General features: G+C 37.6%; 1 protein-coding gene across 2 annotated transcripts in view; it reads right to left on the bottom strand.

Moving 5' to 3' along the window:
* ATP10D (ATPase phospholipid transporting 10D (putative)) overlaps positions 1 to 25951 on the bottom strand; it is a 119285-nt gene that overhangs the window by 70938 nt on the left and 22396 nt on the right. For both annotated transcript variants that reach the window (XM_072620687.1, XM_072620688.1), the window contains exon 2: positions 2268 to 2595. In XM_072620687.1, the coding sequence (XP_072476788.1) occupies positions 2268 to 2557 (290 nt within the window). In that variant the 5' untranslated portion in view covers positions 2558 to 2595. The remainder of the gene's footprint in view (positions 1 to 2267; positions 2596 to 25951) is intronic.

Raw genomic sequence — 25951 nt, 5'->3', positions numbered from 1 at the left:
AGCCTAACACACGGTTAGGCTCTCTGATAAAATGGAAATAATGATACCTATGTTGTTTACCTCACAAAACTGTTATGAGGATTAAATGAGAAAATGCACATTAGTGTGTTATTTAGCATCAGAGTACTTGGGACCAATTCTTAGATCTGCTTAACTACCTATATCACCTTGAACAAGATGCTTAACTTCTTCAGGCTCAAGTTTCTTTAAAATAAGGGACCTAGACCTCCATTTCACTTGTTGGCTCACCATGGCCCTATTCTTTAACCACGACCACCTCAGGAGAAATTTGTACTCCAACTTTGTGTCTCCCTTCTCAGTAAGTGATCCTTTGCCTCAGGATGGAGCCTCTGGGACGCTTGTAGGCTGTCTCTTTGTCAAAGCCCTTGAATGCAAAGCTAAGGATTTTGAACTCTACTCAGTAGACAAGATGGAACTGCTCAAGATTTCTGAGCAAAGGAGTCTCAGGACCAGATCTATATGAGTTCTGTAAAAAAGATAAATTTGTCAAAACAAATGAATGATGAATTGAAGAAAAGATAGAGTACACCGATACAAACTTTTCTGAAGCAGTGGACAGAATGCTGGACCTTGAGTCAGAAAGACTCGAGTTCAATTTACACCTCAGACACTAGATAGGTGACCCTGGGCAAGTCACTTAACTTCTCATAGCCTCAGTTTCCTCATCTCTAAAATGGAGATAATAATTGCATCTACCTCCAATACTGGTTTGAGGAAAAAATGAGATCATATTTATAAAGCACTCTGGAAACCTCAAAGCACCATATAAATGTAAGATATTACAATAATCCTATGAAACACAAGTATTATTATTACCCCCATTTTACAAACCAGGAACCTGAAGATCAGACAGGTCAAGTGACTTATAGGTCATAGATTTAGAACTGGAAGAAAACTCAAAGGATATTTAAATGCACATCCTCATTTTACATAAGGATAAGGAAAATGAAACTGAGAAAGGTTAAGTGACTTGTCCAGGGTCACAGTGAGTTCACTGCACCATACATCTTGTAGGGTCAATAGTCCAGGCAGGTGGTAATGAGAGCCTTACTAAGGATAAGGTTTGTGAGAACAGTGAAGAGGGAACAGATGGGGGATGCATTATTGAGGCAGATTTGGTAGAATTTGATAATTGGTTAATTATAAAAGCTAAGGAAGAGGGAAGAGTCAAATATAATGTTAAGGTTTCTGATGTAGGAAAGCACGGTGAATGTAGAATCAATGACAGAAAGAATTAAGTCAGAAGAAATAATAATTTTAGGAAAAATAACATACAACTCAATTTTGTACAAGTTGACTTGGATGTGCACATGCCCTGCTGACGTAGAGCACCCTGTATGTGGATAAATATACACATGTACACATATGTACATGTCTATGTATGCACACATGTACATGTGCATGTATAATGATACACACATACGTGTGTGTGTGTGTGTGTGTGTGTGTGTGTGTGTGTAAACATACCCCTCCTGGATAATTACCTTTTCGATGCTTGAAAAGCTCAATGAAACCAAGAGCTATGAGGACAGGTCATAGTGGAGAGGTCTGACAAAAGGCGATCCACCAGAGAAGGGAATGGCAAATTACTCTGGTATCTTTGCCAATAAAACCCCACTGACAGTATTAAAATGCTAAAAGACAAGACATTGGAAGATGAGCTCCTCGGATTGGAAGGTGTCTAAAATGTTAAGGGAGGACAAAAGGACCTGGAACGCTATGGTTCACATGGTCATGAAGAGTCAGAGATGACTAAACATATAACATATGTGTATATGTATACACACATGTATGCATCCATATGTATATACATCCATGCACATATACATGTATCCATTTGGGTCAAAGCTCTGAAGGTGAATGAGATAAACAAGGGGGAGAAAGTGGAGAAAGAATCAGCTACCGATTATGATTCATCAGGGCAAGAACTAGCCAAGAAGGGATATTCATTATTCATATAATGCAGGTGATTCTTGGGAAAGAATAATGTTTTCCTTTGAAGCCACCAAAATAATAAAGGAACACAGAAAGAAGGAAGCACATTTATTATACAGATATGCTTCCCCATAACCTATCAGACCAGGATAGCCTATATCACCATAGATATTAGATAATAATCTGAATCCAAGAGATGTCCATCACACCATAAACACCAACAGAACCATGGATGAGGCTGACTTTATCCCATAAACTGAAAACAACAATGGGAATTCTGAGATTCTTTAACCACGAGTAAGATATAATACCTATGAAACTGCTCAAACAAGTTCCTTGGCACAAAATTCAGGAGAGTATACTTTGTCGTCCGTATTCGATTACTCATGTATGTTCCACAGATTTTCTCATACTCCTCTTTGAAGCACTGTGCACGGGAAATCACTACTCGGTGTTTTCCTGTCAGTTTAGGCATCGGAGGGGGCTTCTTTCCACACACAAGCAATGAGGAATAGTTGCAAAACCTCTCGCCGTCATTCCTGCCTGCACCAGAGATCAGTCGTGACCAGTGATATCTGGCCCACTGAAGAGGGTCTGTCATGTCTGAAGTGTTGGGAAGTCCAGCTTGTATCAGCGAATCTAGACAAACAAAAAGAATATTGTAAGAATATGGAAGTCTGCAAAGGCAGTGTAAACAGAAAGCCCTAGACTCTGGCCCTGCCTTTTTCATTAAACCTTTCTGAAATAAAGTAATAGGCCCAAACATTCAACAAATGGGTTGGCATTCTAAGTAACACAGGGGATATTGTGTTTTCTTTAGAATGCTTTCTCAAGATAAGAAACTGAAACTGATCTTACCAGAAGTCTCAGTTCCAATGATACTTCTGTTTTCCGCTTTTTTCTAAAATTAAAATACATATATATATATATATACATATATACATGATCCGATGATTTTATATATCAGAATATTAGACCACATATGTGTACAGCTACCACCATTTAAAAAGAACTCCTACGTATTTTGGCTTCCATGTGGCTTATGGAATTAGACACACTCTGTACAATGTTACTCTAGGCACCAAAATCTTTTTAGGATTTGGGTGAAAGCAAGATAGCTTAGATATTAATAACTTTTCAATAAATAAGAAAAAAAAGAAATGTTAAAACTTTCTCATCTATTTTAATAAATAGTAGCACAATATTACAACATAAGTTATGTTTACAGGAGACTGTAATAGTCTGGTTTTTAAACATTCCTGGAAACCACTAAAAACTTCTTTTTAAAAAAAAATGGGAATTCAGTTACAATTGAAAGTTGATTGTTAGATTAGAGGGACAGAGATTGTAAATTTTATTGTCTGTGCAGTTTCTAAAATATCATTCATTGCAGGGCATGTGAAGCCTAAAGTCAATAAGTGTTTCTTTTATTTGTTTGTATTACATGTCTATTATATACAAAAGTGAGAAAGAGAGATTAGGCAAAGAATGGGACTTCAAGAACCATAGAACCTATTAAAAGATAATGCAATTGATAGAACAAATATTTAAGAACAAACTAGATCTAAAATTTATCTGGCTCTGCTATTGTTTCTGAAATGGGCTCTCACAGGTTCCACTGAGGACCTCAGGCTAGCATTTTGAGAACCACTTCAAAACACTAGGAAGTAATTAAAAATCTGAGCTTGGGTCTTCTGGTCTACTCAATCACTACACATACCTATCCCAAATATACAGATCCCAAGTATATCCCAAGTATACAAGTATATATTTCCCCCTATAGAGAAGCTATGTTTGACCATTCCACTGCCAGACACACAATCTTTTATAGCTTCCTTGTCTGCCTGGGACACCTTTAATTTGCCCACACTTACAATTTTTCTCCTGATATGTTTGTTGGGGGGGCGGTTTCAGGCTGTGGTACAGAACCAACGCTTGTACATGCGTTTCAATTTACTGGCACCCTCAGCCACTCATTAGTGTTGGATATTCTAATACCTTTTTTTACTAAGGAACTGCAAACTGTCCAGAGTTAAACAATCACTAGCCAAGTTAATTAACATCTAAATCTCCTACTGTTCCTTCTTTTTTTCCCCCCAGATATCTCTCCTGTCCTTGAAAAATTCTTCTTAGGTTGAAAGAACTGACTCATTCTAGGTAGCCAAGTGGTGGAAATTTGGGAGGGACAAAAAGGAGTTAAAAGAGGGCTAAAAGTGATTACTTAAATTTGGAATTTCTTTTCAATTTTCAAGTTCAATGTTTAATGAATACTCTGAGTCCAGATCATAAAGCAGCACCTGTCTGGCTTACTGAATGTGGGGATCTTCCTACAAGAATATGGTATACTGCAGGCAGGAAGGAGAACCCTGTATCTGTAGATCAAGGAAAGGAGGAGGGTGACAGGCAAAAGGTATGATGGGCCAACACAGAATTGGGGAGAAACAGCAGAAAGAGATAGAACTCTCTTTCACTGGAGCCAGGAGTAAACAACTTGCCCAATCTAACTGGTTTGCCCCAGCAAGAACAATGTCTGTACAGAAATGATTGGAGAAATTTCTGTTGGCAGCAGTGCTTTCTATTTCAAAACAAGGTTAGTAATGGTAAGAGAACGTAGGAGAGAAAGAGTGGCAAAGAGTTTTCTTTATTTTTTCCAGATATGAACAGGACAGGATGCATATCGATCTTAGACAGATACTGCAGATGTGCAGATGAACAATGAATGGAAAATAACTAGAATGCAAATAGGAAATTGTGCAGCCCTTTGAACGACCCGAGCCTTTCCTTGAAACAATATCACGCACACACATGCATGCATGCATATGCAAACATATACAAACCAACACTAATGCTGTTTTAATGATAATAGGTGCAAATCACATACTAGTACAAGCTCAGGGGGTCAACAATGTGAATTACTGGGACGCCAGAGGTCTAGGTGTAAATAGGCTATTTACATTACAAATAGAGAGCTGCATGGACAAGATGTCATATAAGATATTGAAAGAGATGCACAACTAGAAAAAAGGGAGATGGGCTGGTCACATACCAAGAGAGAACATATGGAGAATCCATATGCAAGAGATAAGAGGAAGATACCTGGCACATCATGTGACCTTCTCATGGACCACTTAATGGGGAAATAGGTAAAGTTATTCAGAATGAAGAGTGTACGCATTGCAATCTGTACCATGTTAGGGAGCACCCACACCATTGGCATTGTGGATTGACTTAATATTGAAAAAGTACAGCTGAGGAGCGGAGAAAAAAATACACAAGTAGTGAAAGAGGGAAAAAATATGCAAATAAATATAGTATGCCTCAAAGGGCAAGCGAGGTGGCACAGTGGATAGAATGCCAGACCTGAAATTCAAGAAGACTCATCTTCCTGAGTTCAAATCTGGCCTCAGATTCTTTCTAACTGTGTGACCCTGGGTAAGTCACTTAACTCTGTTTGCCTCAGTTTCCTCACCTATAAGATGAACTGGAGAAGGAAATCGCAAACCATTCCATTATCTTTGCCAGAAAACCCCAAATGGGGTCATGAAGAATTGGACATAACTGACATGACAGAACTCCAACAAAAGTTTCAAAGACCTCACCAGACCATTTTAATAAGGAGCTTTTAGTACTGTTTTATAATTATATTTCTACCTTTTCTTTCTGTCTACTTCCTATGCACCAGAGGGCATGGTTAGATTGTTCTCACTATGTGTGCCTCTGTTTCTATTGTCCAAGACAGCACTTTTTAGTATGTGGTCTTGGAATGGCTTTTTCTGCTCACCACCATGTGGTGAAATGAATGGCCCTTGACCCAGTTCATCTATGTACCATTTTTGGAGTGTATACTATTCCTTGCAAACTTTTGCTTCTACAAAAATATGGTACTAATTTACATAATAGTATTTATTTCCTAATAAGGCAACTAGGACATGTCATGTTAAAAGAGGTGAATATTGTATTGTTTAGTCATTTTCAGTCCCTTTTCAAGGATCCCTTTTGGTGTTTTCTTGGTAAGTACATTGGAGTTATTCGCCATTTCCTTTTCCAGCTCAATTTACAGATGACGAAACTAAGGCAAACAGGTGAAGTGACTTGCCCATGGTCATCAGCTTAAGTGTCTACGGATAAATTTGAACTCAGGTCTTCCTGACTTCAGATCCACTGCTCTATCCGCTATGCCACCTAGCTACCCATGATTATGGTAGGTGTGACTTAATAAATAGAATAAAAAATCTGAAAAGCAGGTAAATCATCACACTTGTGACATATATACAAAGTTTGATGAAATACACCATGGTCAAAAGCAAGCTAGTGCTCAAGAAGGAAAAAGTATTTCGGAAATCCAAAACTATTAAATTTGCATCTGGATTAGCGTTTGCTCGTGCGTCACAGATACTTACGCTCCTCCTCATGATGGAAAAGTGTCATCAACACTTTTGAGGCCTCTAGCTTTAGCTGATGCACTGACACTTTGGGTATTCTAATCCAAAAGTTATTCCTAGTACCTAACCTCGATTTTTCCTATTGCTTCTAAGTTCATTCCCTTTTTATTTTGATTTGAACAGAGCTGGGATTTGCTCCCCACCAAGTAATATTACGTAATATAGTCCACAAACCATAATTTAACAGTGCTACAAAACCAAGACCCTTAAGTTAACCTATTAACACAATGCATTTTAATTTCAACATTTCCTAAACTCCTATATAGTTAATATCATGCAGATTATGAGCAATCTTTCTTCCATTTCAGGCAAAGATTTTTCTAGCCAAAAAGCCCAGCAGGGACTGACTAAGAGAGGACCATTTTTCTGTTCACAGAGGAGGTGGGTGTGGCCTGTACTGCTGCACAAACACCTTACTGACCCTGACCTCTTAATCAGATGACTGAGAAAGATTTGGCAGGGTATTGGGGTGCCACCATCAGCCTCAGGGTTAGAGGTTTGGTTTTCATATAGGGTATCATTTTTGTAACCTGCCTCATCCATAAAATTTCCTCAGTTACATTTCTGATTGTGATATACAGATATGGTATTTGGAAAATCTAATCTTTGCCAGTGATAGTTGTAGTTTTCAGTTAAAAGATTAATTTTGCTTGTATATGTCACCTATGCGATTTCACAGGCAATAATACTGTTTGCATAGCACACACCCATGTGCAATTACAATTAAACAATCACAATACCATCAGGAACATAAAAAGATTCTGGTTCCAGATAAACACAGGATAATATTAAATCCCAGGCCTCTGGGTAGCATTTGCAATGTATGGGTACGTACAAGGGTTGAATTAGATGGCACTTAAGGTCCAATTGTAAAATTCCGTAATTCTGTGTATCACCCCAAAAGTGCTACAAATTACAATAAAATGTCATTTAGTTGATTTTTAGCAGAAAGGAAATGATACATTTTGAACCCAAGATGAGACCACAAATGGGAAGAAACTATTTCTCTAGGACCAAAGTCAAATTAATCTGAGAGAATAAATGAATCGACAAGCATTTTTAGGTATCTACTAGTGCCAGGCGCTGTGCTAAATAAATACTAAGAACATAGAGACAATAATGAAACAGTCCTTGATCCTCAAGCAGTTTCTGTCTGGGGACAGAATATGTTCTTAAACAAGTCTATGTAGAATGTATACAAAACAAAGACAAGGTGCTTTGGGGGTGGGGCACAAGGAGCTTTTGAATCAGGAAAGGCTTCAGGTGGAAGGTGTTGCTTGAGCTGAGTATTAAAGAATCCAAAGGATTCTAAGAGAAATAGGTGAGAATGGAATAAATTACATTTCCCAGGCTTAGAGGACTGCCAATGCAAAGGCAGGAGATGGGAGAACGAATCATGTGAGACAAGATCAGCAAGAAGATGTGTTTGGCTGAACCAAAGAGGGAAGGGAGGAGAGCAAGATAAGACTAGGCTTGACATTTAGGTTTGGGACTTGTAAGGACTTTACTGCCAAAATGATCTTAGAGATATTTGTGAGTCACTCTAGTTACTGAGTAGGGGTTACATCACCAAATGCTTTAGGAAAATCACTTTTGGCAGATATGTGGATGGATTGTTATCTATCAAGACTTGGAGTAGAGGGACCATTTTCATAGGGCAGTACCTACTATGCAATAATCCAGGTGAGAAGTGAAGAGGACCTGAACCAGGGAGGTGGCTGAAGGAACACAGAGAAGGTATCAGATGCAAGGAAGCTTTAGAAGACAGAAAACACAAGATCTGGCAACTAAATGAATTATGTCTGATCCTTCAGGGGGAGTGAAGAATCAAAGGTAACACAGAAGTTGTGAACTTAGAACATTAAAAGGATAGTGTTTCCTGCAACAGAAATAGGGGAATGGAGAGGATTTTGTCAAAAAAGGCAAGCTATAGTTTGGGACATGTTGAGCTTTAGATGTCTATGGGACATACAATTTGAAATATCAAAATAGGCAGTTGGTGATGCAAGACTGACTATTCCTGACTGTGGGCTCCTTGAGGATAGGGACTAATTTTTTTTTTCCTTTTTTTGTATGCCCATCACTAAGCATAGGACCCTGGCACAAAGCAGATACTCAATAAATGCTTGCTGACTTTTGTCATCGTCCAGTCCACATCTTTCCATCTTTTTCATGAGAACATAAAACAAATACTTTGTTTAAACTTTCCTCTATATTATTGCTCTTATAAGTTGAATAACCCTTTCATTAGACTAGTCTAGCCTTGTTCTTGACGCAATCATGAAGTTTATTTGTGATCACTGCTTCCTTTTCTTGAAGTTTACTAACCATCCCTTTACCAAGGTACTTTAGCAGGAATGAAAGTTAACCACTCTGGCGCATAATTTTCAGATGCCTTTCTCTTCTCACGCTTAAAAACCAGAACAACATCTGATCTATTTCATTCTCATTCTTTACTCTCCTCTTTCAAACATCATTGATGGAAATCATTTCTAACAGTTCTTTCAGCAACTAAAAATGTAGTTTATCTCCACCAGTTGAAGTGAATTTACCTGGGACATCTAGTGCTATTTCCTTACTTATTTTGCATATCACTGTCTATACTAGGGGTGGGAAATCTCTGGCCTTGAGGCCACATGTGGTACTCTAGGTCCTCAAGTGTGGTTCTTTGACTGAATCCAAACTTCACAGAACAAATCCCCTTAATAAAAAGATTTTTTCTGTAAGACTTGCACTCAGTCAAAAGGCTGCACTCAAGGACCTAGAAGGCCACATATGGCCTTGAGGCTGCAGGTTCCCCACTCCTGGTCAATACTATGTGGCCAGCTAGGCGGTACAGTGGATAGTGTGTTGGGTCTGGAGTCAGGAAGAGTCAAGTTCAAATCTAGCCTCAGACAATCATTAATTGTATGACCCTGGGCAAGTCATCTATAAATTGAGCTGGAGAGAAAAATGGCAAAAGACTCCAGGATCTTTGCCAAGAAAACCTCAAATAGGGTTGTAAAGAGTAGGACGGGACAAAAATGACACAACAAAAAAATCTATACTACACATAATTTGGGAGCTTTTACTTTCCAAAGATCACTTAAAGGCCTCTACCACTTGGGACTCACGAACCTTTCCAGATAATTCTAGGCTTATTAAATTGACTTACTTATCCTTCTGTGTCTCATTTGCCTTTTCCTTCCTCCTTCCCTCTGCCACTCACTATTCCTAACTTCCTTCTAAGCTCACCTCTTGTCTTTTTTCTTCCCCCATACTCTCCCAATTGTTACTATTTTCTCCTAGTTATTCCTCTCCTCAGAGGCAGCTAATGGTACGTTGTACAAAAAGACCTGAGTTCAAACATGGCCTCAGACACTTACTAGCCCTATGACTCTAGGTAAGTCACTTAGTCTCTATTTGCCTCAGTTTCCTCAATGGCAAAGTGGAAATAATAACAACACCTACTTCTCAGGGTTGTGTACTTAGCACAGTGTCTGGCACATAGTAGAAACTATATAAATGTTTATTCCCTTCCTCATTTTTCAGTTAAACTCCTTGACTATTATCTTTGTATCCTGCTTGATCTCATGAATTGTATATAGGAGGAGGTTAATAAGCATTTGCTGAATTAAAGTCTCACCACATTCATTCATTCAATTAACATTTATTAAACACCAACTATGTACCAGGTACTATGCTAAACAGTAGGGATACAAAAAGAGACAAAAGAAAGTCCCTGCCCTCAAGGAGTTTGTAATCTAATGGTGGAGAAAACATTTAAGAAAATATATACCAAGGAAGCTATATACAGATAAATAGGAAATAATTAAGGAGTGCAAACACTAGAAAACTGAGAGGGGACAGGGAAAGATTCCTATAGAAGCTGGGATTTTAGTTGGGTTAAAGGAAGCCAAGAGGTTAATAGAGTAGATAATGGATAGAGTTCCAGGCATGGAGATGGCCAGAGAAAATACCCAGAGCCAAGAGATGGAATGCCTTGTGTGTGGGACACCTAAGAGTGGGGGTATGACCAGATCAAAGAGTATCTCTGTTGGGGAGTAAGGTATAGAAAGACTGGAAAGGTAAAGGGGGCTAAGTTATGAAGGGCTTTTGAAGGCCAAACAGAGCATTTTGTATTTGCTCCTGGAGGCAACGGGGAGCCATTAGTTTATTGAGTAAGGGAGTGACATGATGAGACTTGTGATTTAGGAAAAAATCACTTTAGTATCTGAATGGAGAATAGATTAGCATGAGGAGAGACTTTAGGCAGGCATACCCATCAACAGGCTATTGCAGTAATCAAGGCATGAAGTGATGAGGCTTTGTACTCACAGGTTTTAAAGAGGGGAGGACAGTGGAGAGTTGAAATGGTTCACCAAGGTGTCAAGATGGGGAGAAGAAGAGTAGCTAATGTAGGGGAGATTGCCTGGAAGAGAAGTGAGGGGTCAAGGGATTGAAGATCATGGCGTGGATGAAGAATATAGTTTACTAAGAGAAGGCAGAGGGAGAGGTGAAAAGCCGATAGATGATGGTTGGATAAGCAGATTTCAGAATTTATCATATGATGTTCATATCTGACTTCCAACAGCAAAGTGTTTCAGCCCTCAGGATAAGGCTTGGGCTGTCAGTATTCAAGAGGACCTAAGTCACAAAGGACCCTGTTCATTCTATTTCTTCCCAGTGAGGGAAGAGCGGAAGCTAATGAGAGAAGAGAACTGGAGGGTGGGATTTTCTTTAATAGCCAGAGTTTTAGAGAATTTTTCCAAAAGAGAAAAGATAACAGAAGAAGAGGGAAGAGTGAAGAAAGGACACAAGGAAAAGAGGAAATGGTAGGTTCTTCCTGCACACGTGGACCAGCAGTGAGGCTTTGGTAGTGTTTGCATCTGTAGCTCTGCTTGGTTTCTACTCCACAGAAGAGGATGTCCCTCTCAGGATTCGCTCATCCCTTCAAATTTCTTCATCATGCCACTAACTCAAGCCTTGGAAACACTTCCCTCAGCCTCCTCTGGCTAGACACCTCTCGAAGCCTTCCTTTAGAGAGGGCAGAAACCAGACTTCTAGCTCACTCCATTTTGCACCTGCAGCTTTGCCTGGTTTCAACTCCATGGAACAAGATGCCCCCACACCGGGTATACCCTGGTGTCCTTCCTTCCCCTCTCCAGCTTCCTTGTGGGTGTGGTCTTCTCTCTTTAGGTTGTGAGCAATCTGAGTGCGACTGTCTTTCTTTTTCTTATTTGTTTCCCCAGTGCTTAGTACAGTTCCTGGCACACAAAAGGTGCTTAATAAATGTTTACTGAGTTGTAGTAGTGGCAATGACTTCTGTAGTTCTTTATTTCAAATCCAAGCTTCAGTGAGGGTGACAGAGGTAAACACTATACAGATAAGTGGAGAGGTATATATAACTAAAAACAGATATTTCTCTCTGTGCGTATATATGTGTATGAATACACACACACACACACACACACACACACACACACACACACACACACACACACCCTTTTGTGGTCTTCATTGAGGTTTGGGTTTGAAACAGGGAACTGCAGATGTCACTATGACCAATTCAATTCAACAAACATTTATTACATGCTTGTCTGTCCACCTCTCTTAGGCATAGGTTTGATCAGATGCCTGGATTACAGCAGAAAAACAGACATGGAGAAACTGGTGGTCCTATAACCCCCCTCCTCCCCTCCCTACTCTCCTACACACCTTCCTTCAGATTGGTGTGACTGGAACCATTTCTAATTGTGTTCTCATATTCTGAATCTAACTCCTCTAATCTTATTCCTAATAAACATTTGTGTTTGATCCTGTCCTTGTATTTCCTTGTGTGCCTTGATTCATGGGGCAGCTAGGTAGTACAGTGGAACAAGTGCCAGACGAGAAGTCATTCAGACTCATCTTCCTGAGTTCAAATCCAACCTCAAATGCTTACTAGCTGTCCTAGTAAGTCACTTAACCCTGTTTGCTTCAGTTGTTCACCTGCAAAATGAGCTGGAGAAGTAAATGGCAAACCACTCCAGTATCTTGGCTGAGAAAACCCCAAAAGGGGTAACAAAGGGTTGGACATGACTGAAAAAACAACAACAACAAATAATGCTTTCATGGGAGAGCTACAGGAATCACAAAGGAAAAGAGTCAGTTTTTCTAATGCTGGGCTGAGATCCTAACCCCCAGTCAATTGTTAGAGAGTTTTCATTCTCCAACTGGGAGTATAATTATTAGTCATTCATGTTTCATTACGTATACTTCTAAGGGCAAAAACATACTACAAACCTGAAGCCTTTTAAATTTCCCTTATCAGACGTGAGACTAAAAAACAAAGGAATACTCAAATAATTAGTTGAATTTAACCAGGTCAGCCAAGAGACAGGTGATCTATTATTAAAATTAAGTGATAAAAGTCTAGTCAAAAGAAATATTGCTGTGAGGTCTCTCAGGAGCTACAGCAGTCACTATCACTCCTAATATTCTACTAATATCTTATGATACAGATCTTGGGAACTGGAGATGCCAAAGATAAATATTTTCTGATCCAAGGACATGTCACCTCTCTTCTCATTTGTTATTTGCCCACTTTATTGGTAGAAGATTAAAGAGATATAAACCAACGAGAGAATGAATGACCATGTCATTTTTCCTATATGCCTCAACCCTGACTATAAATTACCTACATTGCCCATTTAAACTGTTAGCCTTATAATGATGCCAAATACCCCAAGAGGTATTTTTTTCATGCTTTCCAAGCCTTTTCACTAGAAATTTGCCTGATGCAATTGGTTTTACGTAAGGTACCATATGGTTGTCTAGTGGCAACCCCTAAAAACTTCAGTCCACAATGGATATCAAGTAAACCACACCATAATTTCCCCACTGTTCAGACAAAGCTATCTTGGTTTGTCAGAGTAAATATTTCAAGAATCTTTGGATTCCTCCAATGGGTATTCTCCTTTATTTAATATCAGTTATATTTGATCTTGGAGGTAACGGGGAGTGACATGATCAGACATGCACTTAAGAAAAGTCATAACCAGCATGTTTCAGAAACAGAACTTGAACCCAGATCTTCCTGACTTTAAGACCAGCTCTTCTAGTCACTACTCAGCATTGCTGCTGTTGTTGTGTTTCATTCTCCATGACCCCACTTTTGGGGGGTTTTTTTGGCAAGGATACTGAAGTGATTTTGCCATTTCCTTCTCCAGCTCATTTTATAGATGAGGAAACTTGAGGCAAACAGGGGGAAGTGACTTGCCCAGGGTCACACAGGTAGTAAGTATCTGAGACCAGATTTGAACTCAGGAAGAGGAGTCTTTCTGACTCCAGGCCCAGCATTCTATCCATGCTGCCTAGCTACCTACCTCTGCTATTAGAGGGTGGGGAACCTTTGGCCTTGAGGCCACATGTGGCCCTCTAGTGCAGCCCTTTGACTAAATCCAAACTTCACAGAACAAATCTCCTTAATAAAAGGATTTGTTCTGTAAAATTTGGACTCAATCAAAAGACCACACCCAAGGACCTAGAAGGTCACACATGACCTCAAAGCCACACATTCCCCATCTCTGCTGAACTTTTCTAAATCAGAAGGAACATATGCAGATTGCCTTTCTCTGACCTAGAGGGCTACTCAAAATCCAAATATGCCCATAAGTCAAGTTCTACTTTATAAAAAATAACAACACTATCTTAGTTGAGCTTTATGCTAATTGATATTATTAGATATAGCCTCTTCTGAGGCTATGCCTAAGAACACGTGGTCTTTTTGGACATGCATCTCAACCACAAACTAGCTCTGTGACCTTGCGCAAGTCACTTAGCTTCTGAGTGCTGCGGGCAACTCTCCAGGACCATAAATTGCTGAGAACATGCTGACATGTAATGGTAGAGGAAATTCCACACGTGGATGGAATCATATCTGATCAAAATAAAAAATGACAAATATGAGAAATTCAGCAAAGGATGGGAAACTATCTGTATGAACCGATGCTGAATACAATCAGGAAGACAAGGTACACAGCGACTACTATAACACAAACATATTACTTAACAGCAGCCAAACTCTGATTAATTACTTGACCAGTGATGGCCTTGGAGAATAGATGATGAAAGACATTTTCCTTCCCTTGGTAGAGAAATGGGGAACTAGAGATCTAGAATGTTGCATACCTTGCGGTCACTGTTGGTTTGTTTTGCTTGTTTTTTCTATGTTACAAGGAGAGCTTCTTGTTGTTTTTTTAATTTATAGAACTGGTAGTATTATACTAATTTTACAGAAGAGAAAACTAAATTTCAGTCAGATTAAGTAATTGCTGTGGTCACACAGCAAGTTTAAAAAAAAAGTTATTTGGACCCAGGTCTCAAATCTACATTCAGAACTCCTACCACTGACCAGTGGAGCGGTTTCCTGCAGTGGCAATTCCTCTTTTTGAGGGGAGCACTTGAGAAGTCAAAGGTTTTCAGTGTTTGGCCATATAGGCTAATGATAAACTTAATAATGTTAAACTATATAATTTTCATTATGTAGATATTCTTATGTTAGATCCAGTCCTTTCATTATTTAAAAGGATATAGGCTAACATTAGAGAAAGGATAGAGTCAAGGTGGGTTGGATTCTTTTCCCCTGACCCACGCATGAATGCTTTTTAATGGTTGCTGTTGAACTTCAAACAATGTATACAGCCATAACCTGGGTGAATTTTCTTGCTCCCCAGCTACCCTGCTACATCCGAAGGAGAGGTGCAAAGGCAGTTAAGCCCTCTGTCCCTTACTCCTTCTGGCCACACAGCATGGACACAGATGCTAGTAGGGTTAGCAGTCTTTTCTATATCCCTGCACAAAGATATTGTGGTCCAGAAGAGGAAAAATATCTTCCTTTTCCTAGTTGAATCTTGATTATTTCAAAGTCAAGGTGTTGTGGTTTGGGGTTCTAGGAACCCTGGGTGGGTCTGCCTCAAAAGAATTTGACCATTCAAGCCTTCTTTTGGTCAGAGTAATGAGGTTTTATTATACATGGATTGGGCAGGCAAGATTTCTAGCAAATCTGCACAGTATTGTGACGCACAATTTAATGGGGGTAAGATTGGTACTTTTATGCAGAAAAAGACAGAAAATTTGGGTGGGGTTAAGTAGTGGTAAATAGTCTGAGGTAGACCAGGTACAAAGAATGAAAGGAGTTAAGTAGCAGGACCAAAATGAAAGGGAAGTTAAAAGCACTGTTGAGTATCTATCTAGGTAGAAATGTGTGGGAAAGTTCAGGGGCAAACACATAGTCTTTTCCTGTCAGGGGTCCAGGTCCCATTCCCCCCATCAAAAGTATAAAAATAATTCCCTATTTTAAAAAATTGTAAATGAATTTAGCATAGAGTCTCTTCCCAAGTACAGAATTTTGGAAATTTAATTCATTTTAATTCACTTTAATTCACTCTCTCAGGTGAGAATATGGGTACAGTTGATATATTTGGAAAATGTTGCTTCTTATTAAAGGTAAGCCATGTCCTCTGAATTCACAGCTTTTGCTACTTATATCTGTCCCTTGGCATTAATTTATATGGATACCTTGGCACTAATTTTTCATTTCTTTTTGACATTTTTTCATTTCTTCTCTGGCATTATGTAATGCTATATATACTTTTTATTCTGATTTTTTATGATTAATTCAATAATTATGAATGATCGCTAACATTTCAAAATATGAAGAATGAAGAGGACCATTCCAGAAATTGTGAGATTATATAGCATAGAGTGTGTACGTATATCTGTAGGTAGATAGATAAGTAGATAGACAGACAGACAGACTGACTTAAACAGTATGGAAGCATCTTAACAGTCCCCCTCCTTCCTGTTCCCTCTTTAGCCTACATATTGAAACCTAATATTAGGGCAGTACTATAGTCAGAAGTCCTTAGTCTAATCTGAATTAGAAACCTTATCAGTCTTTATTAATGCTCAATTCTGAAATGATATTCTGCAGAGAAATCTCCTCCCCACTATTCTTATTGAAAGCTTAACTGGTTTCTTAAGATAGATGCTTGCTCAGCCCAGAAAGGATTCACTCTGCCCATCTTGAAACTGATCAGGGTAAAATCACCCTAAGAGGAAAAATGTCTGATTAGTTAAATTAACAGAAGCATCTCAAGTTCACCTTTGACAGAGTTGAAAGCAGAATACTTAGAGGAAGTAGTTAAACACAGATTGATTTTAGCAAAATGATTCTCAAGGTTGTGCCATAAGTCAAAAGCTGATATTATTGATCTGCTTGATGAAACAAAACTATTATATGTTTTACTCCTTTCATCTTGATTACAGAATTTTGTGTTCGATTTTGAACTTTTCAAAACATAAATAAGAAATGGCCTGGACAGACAGATTTTCAAAAGCAAGATGGATCTGCATCCCTTTGGGTTTCTCACTAACCAGAGAAGTTTAGAATTAAATAAATTTTAAAATGAGTATTTAATTATTTTTTTTATTTTTTCATTTGTGCCAGAAATGAAAAATACTAAATTCTTCTTCCACTCCAGGTAGAAACAAATGGCTCTTTTTTGATCCCTTCTTTAGATTACCCTCTTTTTTCCTGTATACAACTTCTGAAATGCTTTAGGGATGCTCTTCCCTACACCCCAAATGTATTATGTAATTCACCTAATTATCTAATTCACCTCTTTACCACCAACACCAAATAGAAGACCTCAAATTTAAGAAATATGTATAGTCAAGCAAAACAAACCAAAATATTGGCCTTATCTGAGAATGCATATATGATTCTATACCTTTTTATCAAAAGGTTGAAGATTTGCTTCAAGCTCAGTCTTTTACAGCCATTACTGGTTGCTCCTTTGTCAAAATTCTAAGGTCTTTCAGAGTTGTTTCCTCAGTATACTGTGGTCATCGTGTAAACTGTTCTCTCACTTCTGTTCATTTTGCACGTCAGTTCATAAGTTTTTCCATATTATCATATCGACCTTTCTATATTTTCCATATTTTGCTTTGCATGAGTTCATAAGTTTTTCCATGTTCCTCAGAATCTGTCATATTTCTTATTTCTCACTCAACTTTGCATCTTGAAGTTCTGCCTGTCTTCAACTCCACAGAACAAGATGCCTCCATGTGGGTAGCTATGGGATAGCCCTTGGTGTCTCTCCTTTCCAGCATCCTTTTGTGTGTTGTCTTTCCCCCTTCCCTCCCTTAGACTGTAAGCAATTGAAATGCAAAAACTGTCTTTTTTTCTTTTTCTTATTTGTTTCCTTGGTGCTCAGCACAGTGCCTGGCACACAGTAGTTGCTTAATAAATGTTTATTGAATTGAATTCTTATGATACAATAAAATCAAATTGCATTCATTTGCTCTAATTTCTCAAAAGACAGGCAATTTTCTTTCCAATTCTTTGCCACATTTTGTAGTAAAAAGGACTGCCATAAATAGTCTTGACCATATAGATCCATATCCTCTGTCTAACCTCTTTGATACAGTAGTATAACTGAGTCAAAGGGTATAGAGAGCTTAGTGACTTTTGAGGCATGGTTCCAAATCGTTTTCCATGATTGTTTCACCAATTCATAATGCATTAGTGTGCCTATCTTCCCAATCCCCCTCCAACAATTGGCATTTTCCCCTTATGTCATTTTTGTCAACTTGATTAAGCATGATATAGAACCTCGGGATGATTTTAATTGCATTTTTCTTATTAGTGATGTGGAACATTTTCCCTCTTATGGTTGTCAACAGCTTGCATTTGTTCATTTGAGAACTATCTGTTCACATCCTTTGGCCACTTATCTATTGGAAATTGCTCTATTTTTTATATGTTTGTATCTGTTCTTTATGCATGTTGGATACTAGACCTCTGTTGAAGAGATCTGCTGTAAAGAACTGTTCCAAGTTAATTGCTTCCTTCTGGTCCCAAATGTATTTTATTCTGTTTGGGCAGAAGCTTTTCAGTTTTATGTAATCAAAATTGTTAATTTTACCTTGTATGGTCATTTCTATCCTTAATTTAGTAGGAAAAAAATCTTCCCTTTCACATAATAGGAGGATTTAGTGGAAATGGGAATGATTTTAGAAAATGATTGTGTTGTAAAAAAAAGTCATTAATATAACTTCGAAAATAAATAAATAAATGCTAGTCAGTTGGTTTGAGAGTGCTAAAGTTTCTGACATCTAAGTAACTTATGCATCTGGCAGTATTTAGTCCACAACTTAGTTCTAAATACATTAAAATTGCCAAAATGTAAGATTTAAAAGTGTCAAATCCAATTTCAGTATTTTGTGGGGATGACTTCCAAATTCTGTTCCAGACTTTCATTCTTCTCTCTCCAACTGTCTACTACATCCTAGTACTCTGTCTCCAACTCAACACACATCTCCATTACTGCAGCCTCAGGTCAGACTGAGACAAATTAGCAAATTCTAAAAATAGCACTTGAACAAAGGAGTTCAGGTTGCCTATTTCTACCCCTGTACAAAGTTTTAAAAACTGTTTACTACACAGAATGTGTATGAGAATGATAATAGCAAGGGATCAATTATAAATAATTCCTTGGCCCTGGGGACAGTTACCTCAGTTGTGATGCCCAAATCCCTTAATCCCCAAATAAGCTTAAATTTCCATGAACTGAACTGCCTTTCAGTTATAAAGAAAAAAAAAAACTAGTTATTGTTTTGACAAACAGTTCTATTACCTTTAGTAGAAGTTTCTCTTTGTTAAACTTTTTAGTGAACTGATTTAAGATCTAGAGGTGAGCCCAAGTCCTCCTGAGTGCTCTAAGACCTGATTCACCAAGAGAATCTACTACATATTTCCATAGGCTCCTGACTAACTACTTCCCTCAAAGGAAGAAGTGATCAGTACATATCTAGGTCTCACAAGTGTTATAATAATATATAATGATACCTTTCTATATTAGGTGCCAGATCTTTGACAAAAGTTTATGGATGTACTGAAATTATATTTGTTTATTACAAATGACAGCACTTTTTTTCTCCAGTGGTCATAGAAGTAAGAGACTTGGTTCTCATGGTACAATAGAAGGAGTGTGTGCTGGCTTTGATGTAAGGACCCTGGTTCAAATCCTAATTCCACAGATTACTATATGACTCCCGGCAAGTCAATTTCCTCTCTGGTCCCTGATTATTTCCTTCTTTTAAAATGAGGATTTTAGACTAGATGACCTTAAAGGTTCCTTCCAGTTTTATATTTATGATACTTAGATTTTATGACAGGATACTTTTTTTTTTAACTTATCCTGGAGGAATGGGAGGAGAATGGTGTCATCTATTCTTTTCTGTGGATTTTCTCTGATGTGTCATTAAAGAAATGACTTAAGAGGTTAGTAGAATAATGAGTAAGGCAGGAAGTTGGGAGGGAAGCCTTTAAATCCAGGAAAACATAAGATGTGATCAGATGTCCTCCTAGTTGGAGATTGCTTAAGGCTTTTAAATCAAGGTGCTCTTACAGATAGCTACCTATTGCTGTAGATAGCCACAGCTATAGCTCTGCCCTGGTAGTTATCAGCTCTCAGACTGAGGGTAGTTAGATTTCATCACAGCTAGAATGGGAGATCTAAGAAAAACCTCACTGTGTACCCATAAAGAAGTTATGCCAGCAAAAATTATGATACAGGAATAGAGAAATATTACATGTTTACATAGACTTTACAGATAAAAAGGCATTTTACACATATCTCATTTGATAATAAAAATTATGAAAACAAAATTATGAAATAGGAGTTATCCTCATTTTTATGGATAATAAAAATTCTGACTTTTTTGTAAATAGTATAGTTTTGAACATTCATTTTTATAAGATTTTTTTCACTCTCCTTCCCCAAGATAGCAAGCAACCTGACACAGGGTATAAATGTGTAATCATGTAAATCATATTTCCACATTAGTCATATTGTGACAGAAGAAACAGGACAAAAGGGAAAAGCCATTAAAAAAAAGTGATGATAGTATGCTTCAATCTGCATTCAGACTCCATAGTTCTTTCTCTGGATGTGGATAGCACTTTCCATCACATTTTGTTATTGTCTTGGATCACTGTATGGCTGAGAAGAGCTAAGTCAAGCATAGCTGATCATCACAAAATGTTACTCTTACTGTGTACAGTCTTTTCCTGGTTCTGCTCACTTCACTCAGCATCAGTATATGTGCATCTTTCCAGGTTTTTCTGAAATCCACCTGCTCATCACTGCTTATATAACAATAGTATTCCATTACATTCATATACCCCAACTCGCTCACCATTCTCCAATTGATGGGCATCCCCCCTCAATTTCCAATTCTTTGCCACAACAAAAAGAACTGCTATAAACATTTTTGCATATATAGGTCCTTTCCCCTTTTTTATGATCTCTTTGGGATACAGACCTAGCAGTGGTATTGCTGGATGAAAGGGTATGAACAGTTTGATTGCCTTTTGGGTATAGTTCCAAATTGCTCTCCTGATTAGTTCATAACTCCACCAATAATGCACTAGTGTCCCAATTTCCAATATCTTCTCCAACACTTTTTATCTTTCTTTTCTGTCATATTAACCAATCTGATAGGTGTGAGGTAGTATGTGAAGGCTGTCTTAATTTGCATTTCTCTAATCAACAGTTTTATCAATATAGGTAGTTTTAATTTCTTCTTCTGAAAACTGCCATTTCATATCCTTTTACTATAAGACTATATTATATAGTCTTATAAATTTGACTCAGATTTGAGAAATGAGACTTTTATTAGAAACATTCATTGTAAAAACTGTTTCCCTTCTTTCTGCTTTCCATCTAATCTTGGTTGCATTGGTTTTGTTTCTGCAAAATCTTTTTAATTTAATGCCATCAAAATTATCCATTTTGCATTTTATAATATCCTCTATCTCATTTGGTCATAAATTCTTCCCTTCTCCATAGATCTTATAGGTAAACTATTCCTTATTCTCTTAACTTGCTTATGTTATCAGCCTTTATGTCTAAATCATGAACCCATTTTGACCTTATCTTGGCATATGGTGTAAGATGTTGGTCTATGCATAGTTTCTATCATACTATTTTCCAGTTTCTCCAGCAGTTTTTGTCATCCAGTAAGTTCTTATCCCAGAAGCTGGGGTCTTTGGGTTTCTCAAACAGTAGAATACTATAATAATTTACCACTGTGTCTTGTGTACCTAATCTATTTCACTGAACCATCATTCTATTTCTTAGCCAGTACCAAATTGTTTTGATGATGGTGGCTTTATAATACAGTTTTACATCTGGTACAACGAGGCCACCTTGTTTTGCATTTTTATTCGTTCTCTTGACATTCGTGACCTTTTATTCTTCCAGAAGAATTTTATTATTATTTTTCCTAGTTCTATAAAATAATTTTTGGTAGTTTGAATAAGTAAATTAATTTAGGTAGGATTGTCATTTTTATTATATTAGTTTGGCCTATCCAAGAGCAAAGTGATATTTTTCCATTTGTAAACAAATTTTATTCGTGTGAAAAGTGTTTCACAATTGTGTTTATATAGTTTCTGGGTTTGTCATGGCAAGTAGGTTCCCAAATATTTTATAATGTCTACAGTTAAATGGGATTTCTTCTTGTTGAACTTTGTTGGTAATATATAGAAATGCTGATGATTTATGTGCATTTATTATATATCCTATAACTCTTCTACAGTTGTTAATTATTTCAAGTAGTTTTTTAGTTGATTGTCGAGGATTCTCTGAGTATACCATCATATCATCTGCAAAGAGTGATAGTTTTCTTTCCTCATTGTCTAGTCTAATTCCTTCAATTTGCTAAAGTTAACATTTTTAGTACACTGAATTGTACCTGTGATAATGGGCATCGTTGTTTCACCCCAATGTTATTGGGAAGGCTTCTAGCTTATACCCATTACAGATAATGTTTGCATATATTCCTATTCTCTCTACTGTTTTTTAATAGGAAAGGGTACTATATTTTGTCAAAAGCTTTTTCTGCTTCTATTGAGATAAATATATGATTTCAGTTGATTTTGTTATTTGTACGGTCAATTATGCTAATAGTTTTCCTAATATTGAACTGGCCCTGCATTCCTAACATAAATTCCACTTGTTCATAGTCATTATCTTCATAATAAACTGCTCTAATCTCTCGCTAATATTTTATTTTAAAATTTTGCATCAATATTCATTAGGGAAATTGGTCTACAATTTTCTTTCTCTGTTTTGCTCTTCTTGGTTTAGGTATCAGCACCATATTTATGTCATAAAAGGAATTTGGTAGAACTCCTTCACCTATTTTCCCAAATAATTTATATAATACTGGAATTAACTGTTCTTTAAATGTTTGGTAGAAGTAACTTGTAAATCCATCTGGCCCTGGAGACTTTTTCTTCAGGATTTCATTGATGGCTTGTTCAATTTCTTTTTTTAAAATAGAGTTAAATATTTTATTTCCCCTTCTCTTAATCTGGGCAATTTATATTTTTGTAAAAATTCAGCAATTTCACTTAGATGATCATGTTTATTGGCATACACTTGGGCAAAACAACTCCTAATTATTGCTTTAATTTCTTCTTCATTGATGGTGAATTCGCCCTTTTCATTTTGGTAGTGGTAATTTGATTTTTTTCTTTCTCTTTTAAATAAAATTAACCAAAGGTTTATCTATTTTATTGGGTTTTCCCAATTACTTTGATAGTTTTCTTACATTCAATTTTACTAATTTCTCCTTTGACTTTCAGAATTTCTAATATGGCATTTAATTGGGGATTTTTAATTTGTTCTTTTTCTAACTTTTTAAATTGCATGCCCAATTCATTGATCTGCTTTTATATTTAGAGATATAAAATTTCCCCAAGTACTGCTTTGTCTGCATCCCATAAATTTTGGTATGTTGTCTCGCTATTGTCATTCTGTTTGATGAAAAATACTGATTGTTTCTATGACTTGTTGTTTGACACATACATTCTTTAGGATTATTTAGTTCCAGTGAACTTTTAATCTTTCTTTCCATGGCTCTTTATTACATGTAATTTTTATTGCATCATGATCTGAAATGGATGCATTTAATATTTCTTCCTTTCTGTATTTGATTGTGAGGTTTTATTGTCAATTTTTGTGTGGGTGTCATGTACCATTGAGATAAAAGTATATTCCTCTCTATCCTCATTCAATTTTCTCCAGAGGTCTATCATATCTACCTTTTCTAAAATTCTATTCACCTCCTACATTTCTTATTTTCTGGTTAGACATATCTATTTCTGAGAAGGGAAAGTTGAGATCCTCCACTAGTATAGTTTTGCTATCTATTTCTTCTGATAACTCATTTAACTTCTCCTCTAAGAATATGGATGCTATATCACTTGTTGCATATATTTGCAGTATTTATATTACTTCATTGTCTATGGTACCTTTTAGCAAGATATAGTTTCCTTCCTTGTCTTTTTTAATTGGATCTATTTTTGCTTTTGCTTTGTCTGAGATCAAGATTACTATCCCTCTTTTTTTTTTACTTCAGCTGAAGCATAATATACTCTGCAGCCTTTTACTTTTACTCTGTGTCTATCTGCTTCAATTAGCATTCTGTTTTTTAATCTATTCTGCTATCTGCTTCTATTTTTTGGGAGAACATCCCATTCACAGTTATGATTACTGTGTATTTCCCACCATCCTATTCCACCTCCCCCCATTTATACTTTTCCCTCTTCTTTCACCCTGTCCCTACTCACTAGCTTTTTGTTTCTGACCACCACCTCTCCCAATCTGCCCTCCTTTCTATCAGCTCCCCCTCCTTTTTCTTTCCCCTTTCCTCTCCTACTCTCCTTACTTTTCCTGTAGGGTAAGATAGATTTTTCTATCCAACCAAGTGTGTATATTATTCCCTCTTTGAGCCAAATTCAGTAAGGTTCAAACAATGCTCACCCCCTCCCTTCATTCCCTCTGTTGTAATAGGTCTTTCATGCCTCTTCATGTAATATAATTTATCCTGCTCTACTTCCCCCTTTCCTCTTCTCCCAGTAAAATTCTTTTTTTACTACTTAATTTTTTTATCACCACAAAGTCAGCTTATACTCACATCCTCTAAGTATACTCCTTCTAACTGCCCTAATAGAGATACAGTTCTTAAGAGTTACAAGTATCATCTTCCCGCATAGAGATGGAAACAGTTTGAATACCATGGTTTTTTTTCTTTCTTGTTTACCTTTTTAAGCTTCTCTTGAGTCTTATATTTTAAGATAAAATTTTCTGTTCAGCTCTGGTCTTTTCAACAGGAAAGTCTGAAAGTCCCCTTTTTCATTGTACATCCATCTTTTCACCTAAAAGATCGTGCCCAATTTTGCTGGGTAGTTGATTCATGGTTGTAATCCAAGCTCTTTTGCCTTCTGGAATATCATATTCTAAGCAGTCTGATCCTTTAATATAGAAACTGCTAAATCCTAAGTAATCCTGACTGTGGCTCCTTGATATATGAACACTTTCCGGCAACTTGCAGTATTTTCTCCTTGATCAGAGAGTTCTGAAATTTGGCTACAATAATCCTCAGAGTTTTCATTTTGGGATCTCTTTCAGTAGGTGGTTGGAGGATTATTTCAATATCTATCTTAACCTCCAGTTCTAGTATATTAAGGCAGTTTCCCTTGTAATTTCCAGAAAGATGCTGTTTAGGCTCTTTTATTTGTGATCATGGCTCTCAGGTAGTCCAATAATTCTTAATTTTCTCGTCTGGATCTATTTTTCAGGTCATTTTTCCAAATGAGTTATTTTACATTTTCTTCTATTTTTTTCACTTTTGATTTTTTTTTGACAGATTCTTGATGTCTCATAGTCATTAGCTTTCACTTGCCCAATTCTAATTTTTAAGGAATTCTTTTCTTCAGCTAGCTTTTGTACCTCCTTTTCCATTTGTCCAATTCTATATTTACAAGAGTTGCTGCCTTCAGTGGATTTTTTTTTAAATTTGGCCAACTTTATTTTTAAGGAGTTGTTTTCTTTTATCAATTTTGGGCTTCCTTTTCCAAGCTGTTGACTCTTTTTTCATAATTCTCTTGTATGGGGGGGTGGAGCCAAGATGGCGGAGTAGAAAGACGCACATACGCTATCTCCGAACCCACTGCCCATAAAATATCTGTAAAAAAAGAACCACCAGCGAATTCTGGAGCAGCAGAAGCTACAGAACAATGGAGCGGAGGAGATTTCTGCTCCAGAGAGTCTGAAAACCTCTTGCAAAAGGTCCCTTGTGCCCTGGACCCGGAGCAGAGCCCAACCCTGCCTCGGCGACATGGCACGGAAAGGAGCGGATCTGAGCAGGCTTCAGGGATGGAATCTCCAGTGGCCACGCGGGTCCCCCACCCACAGGTGACAAGGGTCGGTGAGAGGGTCTCTTCGGCAGGTCGAGAGGGGTGTGGGGTGCCCCCATAACTCAGGCCCCCTCGGGAGGCAGCAGCGGAGGCGGGAGCAGACCTGGGCTCCCCAAGCAGGCAGGAGCCTGGATCCATTGTTGAAGGTCTCTGCATAAACCCCCTGAGGGAACTGAGCCTGTGAGGCGGCCCTGCCCTGACCTGAGCACCTGAACTTAATCTCACACTGAATAGCAGCCCTGCCCCCGCCCAAAGC

This window comes from Notamacropus eugenii, chromosome 6 (genome assembly GCF_028372415.1).
Source record: "Notamacropus eugenii isolate mMacEug1 chromosome 6, mMacEug1.pri_v2, whole genome shotgun sequence".
In the NCBI taxonomy this organism is placed as follows: Eukaryota; Metazoa; Chordata; class Mammalia; order Diprotodontia; family Macropodidae; genus Notamacropus; species Notamacropus eugenii.
The sequence above is the reverse complement of the archived record's forward strand: the minus strand, read 5'-3'. Positions and strand labels throughout refer to the sequence as shown.